The sequence below is a fragment of the Sapajus apella genome, unplaced genomic scaffold (genome assembly GCF_009761245.1).
Source record: "Sapajus apella isolate SASKATOON/1434 unplaced genomic scaffold, GSC_monkey_1.0 scaffold14, whole genome shotgun sequence".
NCBI classification, from domain to species: Eukaryota; Metazoa; Chordata; class Mammalia; order Primates; family Cebidae; genus Sapajus; species Sapajus apella.
In genome coordinates, this window is record NW_022436954.1 from 4600567 (window position 1) to 4621911 (window position 21345).

Here is a 21345-nt window from a genome sequence, read left to right on the forward strand (position 1 = left end):
AAGAGATCAGGACTAAGAATGTAGGAATGGCATCGTGGAATTTCTCAACTGCATTATCTGAAGTTAGAAGACAAGGGAGTACTACCTGCAGGAAAAATATTTTCAACTTTGAATCTTATGACCCAGCCAAACTGTCACATATGTATGAATTAAATAAAGAAATGTTCAGACAAGCAGTGTGTTAAAATTCTTAAAAACTCTAATGACCTTTTTTTTGGGGAGGTAGAGACAGGGTCTCACCATGTTGCCCAGGCTGGTCTCCAGCTTATGGGTTCAGGCAATCCTCCCTCTTTGGCCCCTCAAAGGGCTGGGATTACAGGTGTGAATGACCATACCCGGCCACTAATGACTTTTTTTTTTCTTTTGAGAGTTTCACTCTTTTTGCCTAGGATGGAATACAGGGGCATGATCTCAGCTCCCTGCAACTTCCGCCTCCTGGGTTCAAGCAATTCTTCTGTCTCAGCCTCCGGAGTAACTGGGATTACCGCTGCTTGCCACCACGCCTGGCTAGTTTTTGTATTTTTTTTTTTTTTTTTTGAGTCGGAGTTTCACTCTTGTTACCCAGGCTGGAGTGCAATGGCGCGATCTCGGCTCACCACAACCTCCGCCTCCTGGGTTCAGGCAATTCTCCTGCCTCAGCCTCCTGAGTAGCTGGGATTACAGGCACGCGCCACCATGCCCAGCCAATTTTTTGTATTTTTAGTAGAGACGGGGTTTCACCATTTTGACCAGGATGGTCTTGATCTCTTGACCTCGTGATCCACCCGCCTCGGCCTCCCAAAGTGCTGGGATTATAGGCGTGAGCCACCGCGCCCGGCCTCGTAGTTTTTGCATTTTTAGTAGAGACAGGGTTTCACCATGTTGGCCAGGCTGGTCTCAAACTTCTGACCTCAGGTGATCCATCTGCCCCGGCCTCTGAAAGTGCTGGGATGACTGGCATGAGCAATGGCACCCAGCCTTCTGGCCACAAGTTTTTAAAGATATTTGAGGATGTGTTTCACCAAATGAGGGTAAACTGGGAAACAGGAAGCCATGGGGCCCAGGAATCAGAATCTAGCCCAGGAGAGAGGCAAAAGGAATTTACCTGGAGAACAAACAGTCCTTAGTGAAACAGGGGATGAAGGAAAAGTGTCCAGAAAAAGGAACTGTGAGATGGTGGGGGAAGAATTTGCAATTGGTCTATCCGAAAACAAAGTAAATGAGAAACTCAGGGCAACTCATTCACTCCATAAAAAAAAAAAAAAAAAGTACAACAAAGTGAATTTAATTATATTCCAATTCTTGGCTCTGCAGTTAATAACTTTTACATAATAATAGAAATAGTATTCTAAACTGAGTATTTTTTTAACCTAAAAACTAGGGAGGGGGGAGGGGTACAAGAGCGAAAGCCTCATGTATGACAATGGAGTCAACAGGTAATGTCTAAGATTGATAAATCAAGCAGGAGTCATATAAGCACATTTTAAAAATAGCTGAAAGAACTGGAAGTGACTGCTGGGTGGGGGAGCAGTACTAGAGAATGGGAAAGACTTTTCCTCTTGCAAACTGTGTAATTCCATATTAGCAAGTGGCGACACGTTTTTAAATAAGTATGTTTTAGAAAGACACCAACTCTCCTTGTCCTGATGTCTGCAGCTTCTCTCTAGTGTGTGCGCCGGGCACCTGGCACTGTTTCTTGCTTCATGTGGCTCTGTGAACACACTGTCCACATGGTGCGGTTCATGTTTCTTAGCGGTAGGTTCAGAGCATTACATTATATAAACTGGTATCAGTGCTGGGCATAGGTCTCCCATTTCATCCTCAGAAATAGCTATGATGAGAACCCAGATCAGACTTTTTTGTTCCCAGTTCTCGAAGGTCATAGCCTGATTGGGGTGAAAGGGATCATCTGGTCATCTGGCCCATCCTGTGACTCTGCCATGTGATAGTGCAGCCACCATTTGCACAGCTCCAGCAACAAGGGGCTCATCACTTTCTAGGGCAGGCCGTTCTGTCTCTGCTAAGTTCTTCAGGTTAAGTTGAAATCTGACAGCGACACTCCCTCTGCCCCAGGTCTTTCCACTTCTGGGTTATAACTCCTGCTTGTTCCAGCTCTGGCTCAGCAGGCTTGATCTAGAAACCCTCTGCCATCCTGACCCAATTGGTCTGTGTCTGCAAGTGGCCACGCACTGCAGAGTCCCTTGCTTCTTTTAGCCTGACTTCAGATGCATCCCCTGGAGGCACAGGAGTGGGTGGTGGGCTGCATCACCTCGGTCCCCTTGTCTTGGGCCCAGCGGCTGCTGCTGGCAGTGGCAGTCAGCCTGGGGCCCTTAGCCTCAAGGACAAAAGCTCTGCAGTTACTCTGGTTAAGTGTCAGCTTTCTGGAGTCAACTCCTCCTTCCTCCAGAGGGGCTGCCAAGCTCACAGTGTATTAGAGGCGAAAGAGTTTTAGGAACAATCTGGTCAAACCGCCTTATTTTACATGTGGGAGACTGAAGCCCAGAGGGATCTGGTGACTTCCTAAAAGCCTGAGCTGTGCATCACACTGCAGGGTGCACCTTGGCAGGCAGGGGAAGATGCAGGTTTTTAGGGAGCAGAGCTTAGGGTGGCCTGTGAGGTGGGCCAGGCAGACTAGCCAGGAGCTTAGGCCGGCTCTGTGGGTCTCAGCACAGGCCTTTGTTCAGTCTTCAGCTTTATTAAACACCTATGGGCCCAGCCTTTCCTGCTCATTCCCACGATATGGCCACTGTCCTGGGAACTTCCCACTTACATGACTGATTTGGGCTCCAGGACATAGAAGGGTATCTATATGGGCAGTTCTGGACTTCTGCCTCCTGTGGCACTTCCCCAAAGCCCCAGAAACGCCTCTCCTTGTGCGCCTGGCCCTGGCTCTTCTCTGTCTCGCTCCTCTCCTGCCTCTCCTTTCTGGGCATAAGCATCCCCATCAGGAGCAGCTGCTATGTGATCTCTAGGAGCTCTAGTGGGGCTGAAGCCACCAGCTCCCTGTGGGGCACCATCTGCCCTCCTACACCCCCTTCTCCCTGGACAACCTTTGTGCACCATCATAGGCCTAAGAACAGCTGAGTCTAAGATTTCAGAGAAGTTTCCTGGAGAGAGGAGGGCTATTCCCTGGGCTTGCTCAGCTGTCAGGAGAGAAGAGAGCATGTGTTTTGCCTGCAAGCTGAGCGGGCTGCAGCCTAGCCTCTGGATCTCCAGGGAGCAACAGGAGGCACAATCTCATCCAAGAAGAGCTGCTGATTTCCCTGGCCAGGCCTAGCCCAGTTTTGGCCTTGGCCTGCAGCGGGAGACGAGTGATGTGCATGAGGGATGTGGCAGTGGAGAATGGCTGGGCCTGTCCTGCTCATCTCACTTTGACCACTTCAGAGCTCTGTTGCAAGCCCGGGTGGTTTCTGAAAAGGCTGGGGAGGAGGAGGGCGTAGCAGGAGCTCAGTGGACCAATGCCTGGTTGGTCCTGAAGGAGGAGTCAAGCCGCTTAGGGTACTCACTAACTGCTACTATAGGCCCAGTGGTGGAGGTGTAAGAAAGGGGGTGCTTAGGAGAGGGGAGACAAGCTGTCACCCAAGTGCGCTGCTGCATGAGGAGTGGGCCTGGGGCCACTGAACCTGCCCGGTTCTCCCTGGCTGATTCTCAGGGGTTTTCACAGCAGCCCAGGGCTCAGGTGGCCACCAGCCCCTCGCTCCCGGGCATGTTGACGTGGGCACTCAGCAGGGGTGCGCTTTGGCCTTCTCGAAGGACCAGCACCTATGGAGGAGTGACCATGGCAGCAGGGGGCACGCACCCCTGACCCCTTGCCTGGTCTGCGCTGGCCACAGGGCTCCACTGTGCAGATACTCCCACCCCCACCCGGCAGCCCCTCAAGGCCTTTGTTGGGAGCTCACCCTTACTGTCCTCCCCAGGGTCCCGCTCGCCCTCCATGTGGTACAGGTGTGGGACCTACCTTGATGATGTCTGAGATGCCCTTGTTACTGAGACTCTCCACAAAGGTCTCCAGAGGGTAGCTGAGCCCTGGCACCAGCAAGGGTACCTATGTTTGGGGACAAAGAAGTAAGGAAACCAGCCCACATGCCAGTGTTTTGGCACATTCCCAAGTGCATTCAGGCCTGCAGTCTCTGCTGAGCCTCAGCGCCCCTGCAGGGTGGGCAGGACAATTGCTGGGTAGAGGAGGATGCAGGTATGGTGGGGAAGTAAATGTCCCAGGGCCACACAGTGAGTGAAGAAACCTAATGTCTAGACTTCCACCAAGTCTGGGGCTGTTTACTGCATATTCCAGTCTCTCTGTTTTGGGGTCAGACCTGGGCCCTGGGGTAAAACCAGGCCCTTCACTCTCTGGGCGATGTTCTTTGGGGCATAGAGGCTCCTGTTTGTGTTGCAGGAGCGGCTGGGAAGCAGGGTGGGCTCTGGGATCCGCCAGCCTCCAACAGGCTTCTGGGAGGTGTAGCTGGGGCTGGGGCTCAGGCTCTGGTGGTTTTCCCAGCACCTTCTACGTGGCTTCTGGAGACCCCTCACAGGCTGCAAGAAGAGCAGCAGAGGCGGGGCTTGGGTGCTCCCTCCAGAGGCCCCTACTGGGGCCTTGGCCTGGTCTGTGGTGGGAGAGTAAGTCTGCTGGCCACCTCCCAGCCACCCGCACGCTCTGACCCTGACCTGCTGGGGCTCTGTGGGCATCTCATTGGCCCCCTGCCCTGGCCTTTTCTACTCTGTTTCTAAGTGAGGAGAGTCTAGTACCTTGAAGAAGGCCCGGGGCAGGGCATAGAGCGCCTCGTTGTACAGGAAGCAGATCAGCAGCCCCAGGATAGGACGGGCTGTCGAGGTGTTCTGCAGGTGAAGTGTGAGCTTAAAGGTGGGGCCGAGGCCCTGAACCTGTGGAGGAGGCAGGTGGAGAAAGCCCTTAGGACCTGGCAGCCTTGGGTGCAAAGTACAGTGTACCCTGCCTGCCTTCCACTAATGCCCTCATATCCCCTCCTCCTACTAAATCTGGCCCCCCACACACAGAAGACCAGAAGGAACACAGGGATCAGAAGAGGCCAGAGAGGGTGAGAGCCTGAGGGAGGTCATACAGTGTGGCACTGCAGGCCCCGACTCCCACCTGAGCCCCTCACCCCAACCCCTGCCTGTTTCACCTCCCACTCTCATCCTAGGGTAGCCTTGATGATTTCATTGTTCTCTCGATCTCAAGTCACCTTGTAGCCTCGTCCTCCTCTGCATCTATCCACTGTCTTTAGGAAAAGAGAAATCGGAGCCCGGTTGGGTCAGATGCCATACCTCAGGGACCCATTTGGAGCTGGTCGGAGCCTTGCTGACCCTAAGCTCATTTGCGTCTGAGCCTGTGGACTCCTCTCCTTGTGCCTGTGCTAGTCTCGGTGCCTACGGGTCAGGTCGGGATGGCCCCTTCCCTGTATCAGGCAGTCCTAACATGTTACCAAAGTGACAGCCTTCTTTCCTGTACCATAGCTGTAGGGATCCCACCAGGTTCCTGGGAAGAAATGTCCCCATGTGACTACTCTGGGGGCCTGTCTGAGGCACAACATGGAACGGGGAGCTGGAGAGTGTCCCACCACATGGCCAGCTGAGGGAAGAGGCGGCACAGGAGGGCAGGAAGGTGAGGGCAGGAAGGTGAGGGCAGCTCTCACAAAGGAGAACATGAGACTCAGTCCCCGGGTCTACGGGAAGGTGATGGGGGGCATGGGCTGAGTTGGCTTGGAATCAGCTCTGGGGCTTAGCTGTATGGCAGGGGGGGTTCCCGCGCACCCCAGCCTCTGCCCCCCTGGCCTGACTCCACCCTGACCCAGATGCTCACCATGGCGTGCAGCTTCAGTGGCTCCCGGGCTGTTGCGGACACGGGGCTCAGGCTGGACTCAAGGGCCTGCAGGTAGGTGCGGGCAGCCCGCAGGCGCAGCAGGTAGAGGTCTGTCTGGAAGGCTCGGTGCATGGCTGCAGAGAAGGGGCAGAGGCTGGCGGTGGAGGTGGGGGGTGGCAGGGAGGAGGCAGGAACAGGGGGCGCTCCTGCTCAGGCTGCTGTGGGGAGGGTGCAAGAGGAAGGTGCTGCGGGAGGGGTCTGCAGGAACTGGGGAGGTGGGAAAGAGCCCAGCCTCTGGCAAAACTGGATGAGGTTCAAGCGATTCTCCTGCCTCAGCCTCTCAAGTAGCTGGGATTATAGGCACCTGCTCCTATGCCCAGCTGTTTTTTGTATTTTTAGTAGAGACAGGGTTTCACCATGTTGGCCAGGCTCGAACTCCTGACCTCGTGATTCGTCCGCCTCAGCCTCCCAAAGTACTGGAATTATAGGCATGAGCCACCGTGCCCAGACCTACAATTTATTTTTAATCTATCCAGAACTAATTTTTGTGGCTGGTATGAATAAAAGGTCTAATTTTCTTTTCTAGAAGCAAGTTGTCCTATTCTGTGTTTTTGGACAGTCTCACGTTTCCCTGCCAATTCAAAATAACACCTTTTGTACACTCTGACTTTCCACATGTTCAGGGTCTGTTTCTGGACTTCCTAGACTTGCCTCTGCTCTCTGTGTCTATTTCTACATCTACACCACAGCTGCTGATTCCCACAGCTTGAGTTCATTTTGCTACCTGATAGGGTAAGTCTCCTCAGTCTTATTTTCCTCACACTTCTTGGGTTTACTCTTTGAATCAACCGGCCATGTCCTTAAAACAAACCCCACTGGGATTTTAACTGCAACTTTACCATGCTTCTCAATTAATTTCAGAAGAATCGACAACTTTACAGCATTAGGTCTTCCCATCCTACAACTTGATATATCTCTCCACTTCAGCATTCTTGAAGGTGGTCTTTTCTGTTCTTGAAGATAGTTTCACAATTTTATTAGACTTTGTACATTTTCTTTTTCTTTGAGACAGACTCTCGCTCTTGTTGCTCAGGCTGGAGTGCAGTGATGCGATCTCGGCTCACTGCAACCTCCACCTCCTGGGTTCAAGTGATTCTCCTGCCTCAGCCTCCAGAGTAGCTGGGATTACAGGTACATGCCACCATGCCCAGCTAATTTTGTATTTTTAGCAACATGTTGGTCGGGCTTGTCATGAACCCCGACCTCAGGTAATCTGCCTGCCTCAGCCTCCTAAAGTGCTGAGATTACACGCATGAGCCACTGTGCCCGGCCTGCTCTCTTGATTCCAGGTCAACGCCCTGTGCCTCTGCCTACATTACCCTGCCTTGCCCTGATGGGGTCTGGCAATCATCTTTTAGGGTAAAGCCCAAAATCACCTCACTCTGAAGCCTTTCCCAAGCTTCCCAGGCAGAAGTCCTTACTTCGTGTGCTCCAAAAGCTCTTTGCAGAAACCCCTTCTATACCTGAACATGAAGTTGGCCAGGCAGACCAAGTTCCTAAGGTAAGGACTATTCTTTTTTTTTATTTTTTGAGGCAGACTCTCACTCTGTCACCCAGGCTGGAGTGCAGTGGCACTATCTTGGCTCACTGCAACCTCTGCCCCCTGGGTTCAAGTGATTCTCCTGCCTTAGCCTCCTTGAGTAGCTGGGATTACAGGCGCCTGCCACCTCGCCCAGCTAATTTTTGTATTTTTACTAGAGACAGGGTTTCACTGTCTTGGCCAGGCTGGTCTTGAACTCCTGACTTTATGATTTGCCCACCCCGGCCTCCCAAAGTGCTGGGATTACAGGTGTGAGCCACTGCACCTGGCCGGTAGGGACTATTCTAATTAAAGGCACCTGGCACAAAGCCTGGTGTAATCATAGGTACTGAATAATGAATGAATGAACGAATAAACAAATGAACAGGAAAAACTGGACAAGACGACATAGTCAATTTCTACTTTTCTTTCTTTCTCTCTCTCCCTTTTTTTTTTTTTTTTTTTTTTGAGAAAGAAGTATCACCATGTTGCCCAAGCAGGTCTTGAACTCCTGGGCTCATGCTGTCCTCCCACCTCTGCCTCTCTAAGTGTTGAGATTACAGGCATGAGCCACTGTGCCTGGCCAAAATTCTCCTTTCCTCATGATAATTCCTGCATTTGGAAGTGACTGCTCCCTTCCCTGAATTCTAAGGCTCTTGCCGTCACCCAGAGCATCTTCCACCCTGAGGAACAGTGATTGCAGGCAAGGTGTACCTCCTAGGCTGTCCCTCGATTTCCAGAGCCATGTGACCTGCCTAGTTGGCCGAGGTTTCCTCCCAGTGTGCAGGGTGGCTGCGCAACATTCCCTCAGCTTTGCTATGGAGGAGGAAGAAGAGAAAGGACCCAGTCTGAGTCCTACCGGTGCCAGCCTCCCGCTCTCGCAGTGTCTGATCCACATAAAGCCGGGTCTTTCGGGGCACATTGAGTTTCATGGCCTGGGCTGGTGGGGGACCCAGCTCACTTCCTCCCTCTACAAACACTGCTGTACGCTTCAGGATCTTGATGATCAGTCCGCCGCCTAGGGAAGTGGACAGTGGAAATAGATTTGTTCTCCCCAGTTCTTTCCCACATTCCCACTCTTTCTTCCCCAATTTGCCTCCTATAGAGCTGTTTCTGTACACATCTGTCTTCCAAATGAGGCTGTTTCTGGAAGGAATGAAGTGTATCTTAATAGCCTCCTATCATTAATTCATTAATCCACTCAGCAGTTATTTGTGGAGTACTGGGATGTTCTTGGCATTGTGGCAGGCACTGGGGATGCTGGGAGAACTAGAGAGATAGAATCCAGCCCAGGACCCAGCCGCTGGGTAGATATCTGATGAGCTGTCCCGTGGAGGCCTAACGCTGGAAGGACGTATCTGTACACCTTGCTTTCCATACCCAGGTCCACGCATGCTTCATACCCACCTCCTCCTCTTTCCCCAGAAGCTAGCATGCCCCTTCAGTCCTGACTCCAAAGCCCTTAACAGGTCTGACTCTACTCACCTCGTGTGGTCATGATGAGGGTGTTGTCCTCCCGCCCATAGCGGCCAAAGCAAAGGCTGGTCACTGCATCCTACGTGGAAACATCAGAGTTTAGTTGGGGAACTATCTTGGAGAGGAAAGCAAGAGCCCAGATGTAATAGGTGAGAAGTGATAAGAGATAGTCCTGGGGTTGGCCGGGCGCGGTGGCTCAAGCCTGTAATCCCAGCACTTTGGGAGGCCGAGGCGGGTGGATCACGAGGTCAAGAGATCGAGACCATCCTGGTCAACATGGTGAAACCCCGTCTCTACTAAAAAAATAAAAATAAAAATAAAAAAAAAATTAGCTGGGCATGGTGGCGCGTGCCTGTAATCCCAGCTACTCAGGAGGCTGAGGCAGGAGAATTGCCTGAACCTAGGAGGCGGAGGTTGCGGTGAGCCGAGATCGCGCCATTGCACTCCAGCCTGGGTAACAAGAGCGAAACTCCGTCTCAAAAAAAAAAAAAAAAAAAAAGAGATAGTCCTGGGGCATCGCTGCCTCTGAAATATTTTCTATATTTCTCATCTCCCCTCCAAACTCACTACCACAGTTTGAGACCAAATATCACCAGCCCTCACTTTTGGGGTCAATCTCCTAATAGGTTTCCCAGCCTCGTCTTTCTGGTCTTTCACCCCAGTCTGCCCTTTGCAATCTGCCTTTGCTGCCTTTCAAAAACACAAATATGTCTGGTCTCTGCTAGAAAACCTCCAATGGCTTTTGTCCTCTTTGTTAGGACACTGAAGACCTTCCACATTTGACTCCAACCTGCCTTTTCCATCGCTTCTCTCCTCTTTACCCTTCTTTCAACCAGCAGACCACTGGCTCTCCCAGCACCTATGGCCTAAGCCAGCTGTTTTCAAATTTTATATTGCGATAAGGGACAATTTACACACACAGGTGCACATGCACACATACACACGTTTCACTTGTGACATACTTTTATTTTTATTTTTGAGGTGGAGTCTCATTCCATCGCCCAGGCTGGAGCGCAGTGGTACAATCTTGGCTCACTGTAGCCTCTGCCTCTCGGGTTCAAGCGGTTCTACCAAAGCCTCCTCAGTAGCTGGGATTATAGGCATGTACCACCATGCTCAGCTATTTATTTTTGTTGTTTTTGTTTTTGTTTTTAGATGGAGTCTTGCTCTGTGGCCCAGGCTGGAGTGCAGTGATCTCAGTTCACTGAAACCTTCGCCTCCCGGGTTCAAGCAATTCTCCTGCCACAGCCTGTGGAGTAGCTGGGATTGATTACAGGCATTGTGCTATCACACCCAGTTAATTTGTGTATTTTTAGTAGAGACAGGGTTTCACCATGTTGGCCAGGCTGGTCTAGAGCTGTGATCACCTGCCTTGGCCTTCCAAAGTGCTGGGATTATAGGTGTGAGCCACTGGGCCCGGGCCTCACTTGTGACATACTTTGAATTTACTACTTTATTTTTTAAAATGTTGCTGGTTGTGATCCATTAAACTAATTTAACGACTCACAACTTGCAGACTGAAAACCTCTGGTCCAAACTCATCAAATGACCTTAATCAAAAGCCTTCATATTTCTCAGGCTTTGTTCATGCTGTTCCCTATGCAGAATGTTCTTCCTCCATTTGTCCACTTGACAAACTGTTTTGAGGTCCAGCTGAACTGTCACTTGTTCTGTGAAGTATCCCATGAAGCCCATCCCCATTTATCTCACCCCCTACTCTTGTCACTCAGCTGCCTCTGTGCGTTTTAGTACTTTGCTCGGCTTTAGTTGGCCCTGCTTTTAAATTTGCTGTGTCTCTGGATGGCTGTTACCTTAGATAGCAAGCCTCCTGAAAACAAGGACACCTCCTCCCACACCAATATGGTAACTTGTACATATGAGGTGCTCAACACATTTTTTTTTTTTTTTTTTTTGAGACAGAGTTTCGCTCTTGTTACCCAGGCTGGAGTGCAATGGCGCGATCTCGGCTCACCGCAACCTCCGCCTCCTGGGTTCAGGCAATTCTCCTGCCTCAGCCTCCTGAGTAGCTGGGATTACAGGCACGCACCACCATGCCCAGCTAATTTTTTTTTTTGTATTTTTAGTAGAGACGGGGTTTCACCATGTTGACCAGGATGGTCTCGATCTCTTGACCTCGCGATCCACCCGCCTCGGCCTCCCAAAGTGCTGGGATTACAGGCTTGAGCCACCGTGCCCGGCCCACATTTTTTTTTTAAACATAGGATCTCGCTCTGTTGCCCAGGCTAGAGTGCCGTGGTGCAATCTCGGCTCACTGCAACCTCCGTCTCCCCAGTCCAAGTGATTCTCCTGCCTCAGCCTCCTGAGTAGCTGGGATTACAGACATGCGCCACCATGCCTGGCTAATTTTTATATGTTTAGTAACAATGGGGTTATGCCATGTTGGTGAGGCTGGTTTTGAACTCCTGACGTCAGGTGATCTGCCCACTTTGGCCTCCCAAAGTGTTGGGATTACAGGTGTGAGCAAGTACGCCCGGTGTCTACAAATATTTTTGAAATGCATCAATGTATGGTCAGGAGAGGCAGCTAAGAAGCCCCAGAGGTGACTACGGCAAGGAGGAATAAGCGGCACATGCCGGAGATGGGGCTCACCGGGGTGCGGATGACATTGAGCAGGGCCTTGTCGCGATAAATGCGGACCTCTCCATTGGCCAGCCCAGCCATGACGGCCTGTAGGCCCCGGGAATGCTGCTCCAGGAGGTTCATGGTCAAGATGGCTGCAGGCATCTGCACTGTCCACAGCTTCTTCCCCTGGCAGGGAACAGCTAGTGTCTGTGGAGGGCTCAGGGCTTACAGTGGAAAGAAGGGTTTCTAGGGTGGGGAAGCCAGAGGGCTGTCTTGCCAAGGGGGTGCTGAGGACATAGGCATGGAGGGGCTGCTGCTTCCTGGGGGCTGCACCTTGTGGGTAAAACCGTGCAGGCTGTCTTGGGTGCTGCCCACCACCAGGATCTTGTGTACTCGGACAAGTCCTACAGGCTGGGCGCTCAGCTCGATGCAGTACTTGGGGTGCTTGGAGTCTCTGTGGAATAAATGACACATTGTCCGGCCCCGAGAAATCCTCTCTCCACTTCCATGGCTGATCCTCCTCTTTCTAAACCCCATGGACTCACCTGGGAGGAACACTGGCCCCAAAGCAGATGACCTTGGGATTATTTCCACCTCTGCCACCTTAGTAAATGTGTGGCCTTAGAAAACATCAAGTGTGTTCTCCTACTCTGTCTTCCTCCCACCTTTACTATGGTGGCTTGTATGATCATCTGGCATTTAACAGAGTTTTCAGCGAGTTTACCTAAGGCTGGACTAGCCTGGACAAGTGGACTTAGGCAGTTTCTAACTTATGAGAAAAGGATGAAGAGCTTTGCCCTGTGTCAATGCAGTTTTAGTTTACTGGCCTCTCAATTTTAGTTTCCCTTATCCAGAAAGTACAGTTAATTCCTCCCTACTTGAGAAGCACATGCCAATGTCTTTCCCTCTTTGAGTTTCCCTACAACACTCTTCTCCCACTTTCTCAACAACTGCTTCCTTCTATTTTTTTTTTTTGAGACAGAGTTTCGCTCTTGTTGCCCATGCTAGAGTGCAGTGGCGCGATCTTGGCTCACCACAACCTCCACCACCTGGGTTCAAGCGATTCTCCTGCCTCAGCCTCCTGAGTAGCTGGGACTACAGGCATGTGCTACCACACCTGGCTAATTTTGTATTTTTAGTAGAGATGGGGTTTCTCCATGTTTGTCAGGCTAGTCTCTAACTCCTGACCTCAGGTGATCTGCCTGGCTTGACCTCCCAAAGTGCTAGGATTATAGGCGTGACTCACTGCGCCTGGCCAATTGCTTTTTTCTTAACCTTCAAGCCACCTCCACAGACAGGTGTTCCTGATCATCCTTACGCATTATTTTTCCCTATTGAGCTTGTATTTTTTCTCCATAGCACTCATCCAAGTTTTAGTAATATCTTGGTTTCTTGACTTTAAAACATCTGTCTTCCCCATGAGGACAGGGAGCATATTTATCTTGTTCATCAGTATATCCCTAATACCACACACTGCGTAATGCATAGTAGATGCTAAATGAATATTTCTTGAATTAAAAAAATGCATGTTATATGTGATGTTAAACTAATGCATAAGCAAGTGTCATATACCCTGGAAAGTAACAAATATGGGGAATTATTTTATTTCCTCCCATCAATTTCCTTTTTTTTTTGAGACAGGGTCTTGCTCTGTTATTCAGGCTGGAGTACAATGGTGTGATCTTGGCTCATTGCAAGCTCTACCTCCTGGGTTCAAGTGATTCTCCTGCCTCAGTCTCCCAAGTAGCTGGGGCTAGGGGTGCGCGCCACCACGCCCAGCTAATTTTATATTTTTGGTAGAGATGGAGTTTTACCATGTTGGCCAGGCTGGTCTTGAACTGACCTCAGGTGATCTGCCTTCCTCGGCCTCCCAAAGTGCTAGGATTATAGGCATGAGCCACCGCACCTGGCCTATCTTCTCATTTCTGATCACATCACTCCCGTACTGTAGTCACTCAGCCTAGTCTCTGACTTTGCCAGCCCCCATCTCACAAACCTACAGGTAGCCTCCCTGTGCTCGTGGGCTCAGCCTCCTTCATGAAGTTCTCAGCTCTTTACATTTCCAAATTCCAGCCTTAAAGCCCATTCTCATCATGCAAGCCTCTGAAGCCCTCAGTTTTCTGAGGTGTTCCTCCCGGCCCCAGAGACCAGAGATGTGGCTACCTTCTCAGAATATAGATGTTTCCATTGCGGCAGGCCGCGGCAAGCCGGAATTCGACATCAAACTGGCCGGAAACCTCTAGGAAGACGGGGACACTGGGAAGGCTCATCTGCAAAAAAGAGGCGCAAACACTCCAATCTCTCTGGAGTCCCCATCCCTCCCTGCCCTGACAGTAAGTCCTCTGAGTGAATGCCTGGTCTAAAGTCCCAATATCCTCACTCATACCCAGTTTAAACTCATACAGTTTTTCAGGAGGGGGCAACATTTAGCAAAAGCCTTTTAGTCTGTGCCTTCTGACTAAACGATGCCACTTCTAAGACTGCATTCTAAGGAAGTACTTAAACAACCATGCAGCCAGATGTGGTGGCTCATGCCTGTAATCCCAGCATTTGGGAGGCTGAGGTGGGTGGATGGCTTGAGCTCAGGAGTTAGAGACCAGCCTGTCCAACATGGTGAAATCTTGTCTCCACCAAAAGTACAAAAACTTAGCTGGGCGTGGTGGCCTGCATCTGTGGTCCCAACTACTTGAGAAGCTGAGGTTGGAGGACTGCTTGAGCTCAGGTGGTAGAGGTTGCAGTGAGTTCAGATTGTACCACTGTACTTCAGCCTGGGAAACAGAGCAAGACTGTCTCTCAAAAACAAACAAACAAGCATGCAAAGATATTTGGGTAAAGAAGTTTGTAGCACTGGTATTAACAGCAAAAAAAAAAACAAACAAACAAAAAAACAATTTAAATGTATAACAGGCAAAAAATGAAAAACAATTTAAATGTACAATAGGCGGCAGGGTAAATAAATTATGGTACCTCTATATGATAGATATTGTGTGGTCTTTAAAAAAGCTGATGTGGGGCCAGGTATGGTGGCTCACACCTGTAATCCCAATGCTTTGGGAGGCTGAGATGCACAGATCACTTGAGGTCAGGAATTCGAGACCAGCCTGGCCGACATGGTGAAACCCCATCTCTACTAAAAATACGAAAATTAGCTGGGCATGGTGGTGCACATGGCTGAGGCATGAGAACTGCTTGAACCTGGGAGGTGCAAGTTGCAGTGAGCTGAGATAGAGCCACTGCACTCCAGCCTGGGTGACAGAGTGAGATTCTGCCTCAAAAACAAAAAACAAAACAAAACAAAAGGTTCAGGTGGTTTTACAGATATAGACAGACACTGATGATATGCTGCTACATGAAAAGAACATGTTACATGATCCTCCTGCTTTTATTTATTTATTTATTTGTTGTTTTTAGAGACAAGGTCTTACTCTGTCACCCAGGCTGGAGTGCAGTGCCACAATCATAGCTCACTGCAGCCTCAAACTCCTGGGCTCAAGCCATCCTCCTGCCTTGGCTTCCCAAAGCACTAGGATTAGAGGCATGGGCTGCCACAACTAGCTTATACTGCTTTTATAAAGATAAATATTTACATAAAGTTATATATCTACATCTAAATATGAAAATGTCTAGAAGGACCTATGCCTCAACCTTAACAGTATACATCCATGGGTGGTAGGATTTTTGGCTATACATCTTTCTTTATGCTTATTTAGTTTCTAATTTTTCTTTTTTTTTTTTTTTTTTTCCGAGACGGAGTTTCGCTCTTGTTACCCAGGCTGGAGTGCAATGGCGCGATCTCGGCTCACCGCAACCTCCGCCTCCTGGATTCAGGCAATTCTCCTGCCTCAGCCTCCTGAGTAGATGGGATTACAGGCATGCACCACCATGCCCAGCTAATTTTTTGTAGTTTCAGTAGAGACGGGGTTTCACCATGTTGACCAGGATGGTCTCGATCTCTTGACCTCGTGATCCACCCGCCTCGGCCTCCCAAAGTGCTGGGATTACAGGCTTGAGCCACCGCGCCCGGCTAGTTTCTAATTTTTCTACAATGAACATACATATTACCCAGAACTAACTGTGGAGCATGGGGAGAGAATGAAGCCTGGGTCCCCAGTGTGCCCAGGGCCAGACCTGACACTGACCTTGGCTAAAATGGTGAAGGCCTCGGGGTCAAGCACCAGGAGCTCCTTGTTCTCAGTGCCCAGCACCAGGCAAGACACAGCATCCTCGTCAGCCAGGTTCTTCTTCAAGGTGGTCATGGTGGTGATGACTGTCTATAGAAGGACTCCAGGGGTCACCCAGGGAACCCCCACATACCACCCCCAAGATACTCCCAGGATGTCACAGGAGGGAAGAAAGAGGGAAAGGAGGATGAAGAGGAAATATCAGAGATGTGACAGAAGATTTAAGTATGAAATGTTTATTGCAACAAATCTAACTTTCTAACAAAAGGGGATTGTCTAAGTCTATTATGAGCTATCCATATTATCAAAAACTATGCAGTCTTTTTTTTTTTTTTGAGACAGGGTCTCACTCTGTTGCCCAGGAAGGAATGTGGTGGTGCAATCTTGGCTCACTGCAACCTCTGCTTCACAGGTTCAAGCGATTCTCCTGCCTCAGCCTCCCGACTAGCTGGGATTACAGGCGCACACGACCACTCCCAGCTAATTTTTGTATTTTTTTTTTTTTTTTTTTTTTGAGACGGAGTTTTGCTCTTGTTACCCAGGCTGGAGTGCAATGGCGCGATCTCGGCTCACCGCAACCTCCGCCTCCTGGGTTCAGGCAATTCTCCTGCCTCAGCCTTCTGAGTAGCTGGGATTACAGGCACGCGCCACCAGGCCCAGCTGATTTTTTGTAGTTTTAGTAGAGACGGGGTTTCACCGTGTTGACCAGGATGGTCTCGATCTCTTGACCTCGTGATCCACCCGCCTCGGCCTCCCAAAGTGCTGGGATTACAGGCGTGAGCCACCGCGCCCGGCCTAATTTTTGTATTTTTAGTACAGACAGGGTTTCACCATGTTGCCCAGGTTGGTCTTGAACTCCTGACCTTGTGTTCCACCTGCCTCAGCCTCCCAAAGTGCTGGGATTATAGGCGTGAGCTACCATGTCCAGCTGCAGTCATTTTTTAAGTCATATTTTAAAAAAGTATTTGGGCCAGGCTCAGTGGATCATGCCTCTAATTCCAGCACTTTGGGAGGCTGAGATGGGTGGATCACCTGAGGTTGGGAGTTTGAGACCCACCTGATCAACATGAAGAAACCTCTGCTCTACTAAAAATACAAATTAGCTGGGCGGCCTACTTGTTCCTTTTGTAATTATAATTGGAGAGAAAACAAAAAATAAAAGATCTCCTTTGTAAGGAATTTCTCCTACAGAAATTAGCAGAAGCAAAATGTTTTTATTTAGATAAAGCTGCTCATTGTGTAATTATCCTTAAAACTGAAAAAGATGGCTGGACAGCAGCTCACGCCTGTAATCTCAGCACTTTGGGAGGCTGAGGTGGGAGGACTGCTTGAGCTCAGGAGTTCAAGAGCAGCCTGGGCAGCAAAGTGAGACCCCGTCTTTGCGAAATATAAAAATAAAAAAATTAGCTGGTGTGGTAGCATGCACTTGTAGTCCCAGCTACTCAGGGGGTTGAAGGGGCAGGATCACTTGAACCCAGGAGTTTGAGGCTGGAGTGAGCCATGATCACACCACTGCACTCCAGCCTGGGTGACAGAGGGAGACCCAGCTCCACCCTTCCCCAAAAAAGATTTAAAAAGAGGAATGATTTTCAGTGCCTAATGGAAGGAGAAAGGTTACAAAAATGTGGACAGATATTAGTAGTAACTATTCCCATTCTAGATGTTAATGGTAACTCAAAGATGTGAGTGGTTGGCCAGGTACAGCGGCTCACGCCTGTAATCCCACCACTTTGGGAGGCCGAGGTGGGTGGATCACCTGAGGTCAGCAGTTCAAGGCCAGCCTGACCAACATGGCAAAATTCCATCTCTGCTAAAAATACAAAAATTAGCCGGATATGGTGGCACATGCCTGTAATCCCAGCTACTCAGGAGGCTGAGGCAGGAGAATTGCTTGAACCCGGGAGATGGAAGTTGCAGTTAGCTGAGATTGTGCCACTGCGCTCCAGCCTGGGCGACAGAATGAGACTGTCTCAAAAAAAAAAAAAAAAAAAAAAAAAAAGCTGTCACTATTAACTGGAACGTGGAAGGCACTGCAGCTTTATGACTATACACACGTGGCATGGCTGGAAGGGATATAGCAGACACACTGGTTGGGTTTCCTTACAGAATTTACCACTGATATTAAGTGGTCTTTTAAAAAATATATAAATTTTTTTTTTTACAGGGAAATAAAAAGAGAAGGGGGTATTACCTGCCGCTTGATGGACTTGGACTTGTGTTGGTTTACGAATGCCTCCATTTCACTCAGCTCCAGCTGCAGAAAACTAGACACACACAGAACTGGCATCTGCAGGCCCCGGCCTGGCTGCCATCCTCCATCATTCTGGCAGCTGCTTCCTCCCCCTAGAGCCTCCCAAGCCCTGGCCCTCCACAGGGCCCTTACCTGAGTGATTGGACGGATAAAGGCTCCTCTGCTGTCTCCCTGCAAAGAGAGGGGCCAGCATGGCAGCTAAGTGGAGGAACAGGAACCTGGGCTTAGATGGGATGAAGGAGTGGGGAGGGATGAAGGGGAAGGCAGGCTCTCACCGGATGCTCTCCAGCATCTCCTTCAGGGTTAAGGGATCGATCTGGTCCTGTGACAATGTGGGAAGAAGGGAGAGCCTGTGAGCTCCAGCCAGGCAGGAAACTCAAAGCCACGCCCTCAGAGAGCTCCACACGTCTGGATGTACCTCTTGGTCTCTGCCTCTCTGCCAGCCTGCCTCTGCACTGAGCCCCAAGCTCATGTCCTTTATCTGAATCCAGCCTCAGGGCCATGTATATCATCCCCTTTATCAACACCTCCCCAAATTCCCCTCTTCTGGTGTTTCCAGTCCTCCTTCTTCTGATAGGCTCCTACCTTCTTTGGTTTCATCTCCCCCAAAGTTGAGCAGGGGTGTGGCCAGTGCAGAGGAATTTTCTGGTTTCTACTCTCCAAGGGGACTGGCTCTGTGCCTCTCTGGGAACCACTGCTGAGTAGCCAAGCACAGCATCTTGCCCAGAAGTGCCACCACTAGGCTGGGCAAGGTGGCTCATGCCTGTAATCCCAGCACTTTGGGAGGCCAACACAGGTGGATCATGTGAGGCCAGGAGTTCGAGACCAGCCTGGCCAAGATGGTAAAACCCCGTCTCTACTAAAAAAATACAAAAAATTAGCTGGGCGTGATTGCCAGCACCTGTAATCCCAGCTACTTGGGAGGCTGAGGCAGAAGAATTGCTTGAACCTGGGAGGCAGAGGCTGCAGTGAAATGAGATCATGCTATTGCACTCTAGTCTGGGCAAGAATGAAACTCTGTCTCAAAAAAAAAAAAAAAAAAAAAAAAAAAAAAGGTGCCACCACTGCTGCTGTCCAAGGTGGACTGTAGCTGATCTCCTACCACCAGCCCACCTTCTTCCCAGGAGCCCAGCCCTCCTCACCCAGTGGCTGCCATCTTTGCCTTCTGGTTCCCAACTCCCATGTTATTTACCTCTTTGGCCTGGTTCCAAAGGTCTTGTTCGAGAGGGTTTGGAGGCAATTGGGGCAGGCTGAACTTGAAGTAGGGTCTGAGATTCTTATACACATAGACACAAGGGCCTGAAGCAAGTGCCAGAGCTGGGGTCCGGGGCTCATGTTGCTCCATGAAGAAGGTGGTGGCCGCAGCTGGCAGAGCAGGTAGCGGGCTTTCGGTCATCACCAGTGGTCCTTTGAGCACCTTCAGGCGGGGCTGCTGCCCACCAGGGCCAAGGTCCCCTACCACCAGCTGCAGGGAGAAGGTGGCTCATTCTAGGCTCAGGGTCTGAAGACCTTTCCACTTGATCCCCTTCTTGCCTTGTTGCTGGTGTGCATTAATTCATTTCTGCACCAACAAAGGCTTTGCCCTCAGGCTTTCAAGCTGCCTGACCTTGGGAAACCTGACTAGCCTTTCTGAATCTCAGGTTTCCTGCTTGCAAAATGGGAATACTTTCCTCATGATATGTGGTAAAAATAAAACGAGATAATGAGTTACAGAACCTGGTAAGTGCTACTGAGGAGTAAGTGGCAGTTGATGTTTTTATTATTCATTTGGCAAACATTTCTTCCATGCCAGGCACTTCTAGAGAGACACTGGGACAGTGGGAGAGGCAGTTGGGGAAGGGATGGGGCCACCTGTATCTGGGCTGCCGAAGCCTGGTTTCCAAATGCACGGCAGGATGTGCTCTGTGGACAGAGAGGGGAACCAAGCTCCGCGGTCTCTCAGTTTTCTACCCTCCAATCCATCTTCCAAGCTGCTGAAGTTGCCACACAAGCCCATTCCCCTGAATGAGGCCTGCAAGGCCCCTCTAATCTAGTTCTCAACGTTTCCTATCACCTCCCCATTCCTGTGTTCCAGCCAGAAAGGGGGTCCCCAAGAACGCCTGGATACTGAGCATGTAGTATGTGCCAGAGACCACATCAGAAACTGCATGCATCCTTTAACTCTCTCAACAATCTTATTATTTTTGTGATGGAGTGTTGCTCTTATTGCCCAGGCTGGAGTGCAATGGCCTGATCTCGGCTCACAGCAACCTCCGCCTCCCAGGTTCAAGTGATTCTCCTGCCTCAGCCTCCCAAGTAGCTAGGATTACAGGCATGCGCCACCACACCCGGCTAATTTTGTATTTATAGTGGAGATGGGGTTTCTCTACGTTGGTCAGGCTGGTATTGAACTCCCAACCTCAGGTGATCTGCCCACCTCGGCCTCCCAAAGTGCTGGGATTACAGGCGTGAGCCACCATGCTTGGCCTGACAATCTTATTATTATTATTATTATTTATTTTTTTGGGACGGAGTTTCGCTCTTGTTACCCAGGCTGGAGTGCAATGGCGCAATCTCGGCTCACCGCAAGCTCCGCCTCCCGGGTTCAGGCAATTCTCCTGCCTCAGCCTCCTGAGTAGCTGGGATTACAGGCACGTGCCACCATGCCCAGCTAATGTTTTGTATTTTTAGTAGAGATGGGGTTTCACCATGTTGACCAGGATGGTCTCGATCTCTTGACCTCGTGATCCACCCGCCTCGGCCTCCCAAAGTGCTGGGATTACAGGCGTGAGCCACCGCGCCCGGCCCCAATCTTATTATTTTTAAGAGATTGGGTTGGCCGGGTGTGGTGGCTCACGCCTGTAATCCCAGCACTTTGGAGGCTGAGGTGGGCAGATCACATGAGGTCGGGAGTTCAAGACCAGCCTGGTCAACACGGTAAAACCCCGTCTCTACTAAAACTACAAAAAATCAGCTGGGCATGGTGGCGCATGCCTGTAATCCCAGCTACTCAGGAGGCTGAGGCAGGAGAATTGCCTGAACCCAGGAGGCGGAGGTTGCGGTGAGCCGAGATCGCGCCATTGCACTCCAGCCTGGGTAACAAGAGCGAAACTCCGTCTCAAAAAAAAAAAAGAGACTGGGTCTTACTCTGTCACCTAGGCCGGAGTGCAGTGGTGCGATCACACCTCACTGCAGTCTTGAACTCCTGGGCTTAAGCGATCTTCCCACCTTAGCCTTCCAAGCAGCTGGGACTACAGGTGTACACCACTACACTGGCTTTCAACAACATTATGAAGTAGGTGCCATTAGTAGCCTCATTTCTCAAATGAGGAAGCTGTGTCTTAGAGATGTTAAGTAAAAGTCACACAGCTATTAAATGGGACAGCTAGGTCTGTCTGAATCCAAAGCCATAGTCTTAACTACTATTTTATGTGGTAGTTATTTTATATAGGCCTCAACTTTCTTTTTTTTTTTTTTTTTTTTTTTTTTTTTTTTTTTTTTT

General features: G+C 50.1%; 1 protein-coding gene across 6 annotated transcripts in view; it reads right to left on the reverse strand.

Annotated features, from left to right (window-relative positions):
- Positions 1–1237: 1237 nt before the first annotated feature.
- The window catches only part of BBS1 (Bardet-Biedl syndrome 1), a 21574-nt gene continuing 1466 nt past the window's right edge, over positions 1238–21345 (reverse strand). For 2 of the 6 annotated variants that reach the window (XM_032282737.1, XM_032282734.1), the window contains 14 exons: positions 19057–19329; positions 18140–18186; positions 17997–18035; positions 17805–17877; positions 15572–15703; positions 13596–13702; positions 11766–11886; positions 11460–11618; positions 8859–8928; positions 8233–8391; positions 5795–5928; positions 4723–4857; positions 3938–4024; positions 1238–3741 (listed from right to left, as the gene is read on the reverse strand). In XM_032282737.1, coding sequence (XP_032138628.1) covers positions 3655–3741; positions 3938–4024; positions 4723–4857; positions 5795–5928; positions 8233–8391; positions 8859–8928; positions 11460–11618; positions 11766–11886; positions 13596–13702; positions 15572–15703; positions 17805–17877; positions 17997–18035; positions 18140–18186; positions 19057–19260 — 1554 coding nt within the window. In that variant the 5' untranslated portion in view covers positions 19261–19329 and the 3' untranslated portion in view covers positions 1238–3654. Of the gene's footprint in view, positions 3742–3937; positions 4025–4722; positions 4858–5794; positions 5929–7603; positions 8190–8232; positions 8392–8858; positions 8929–11459; positions 11619–11765; positions 11887–13595; positions 13703–15571; positions 15704–17804; positions 17878–17996; positions 18063–18139; positions 18187–19056; positions 19330–21345 lie in introns of those variants that run through there. The other 4 variants (XM_032282733.1, XM_032282736.1, XM_032282735.1 and 1 more) reach the window with 3 other exon arrangements.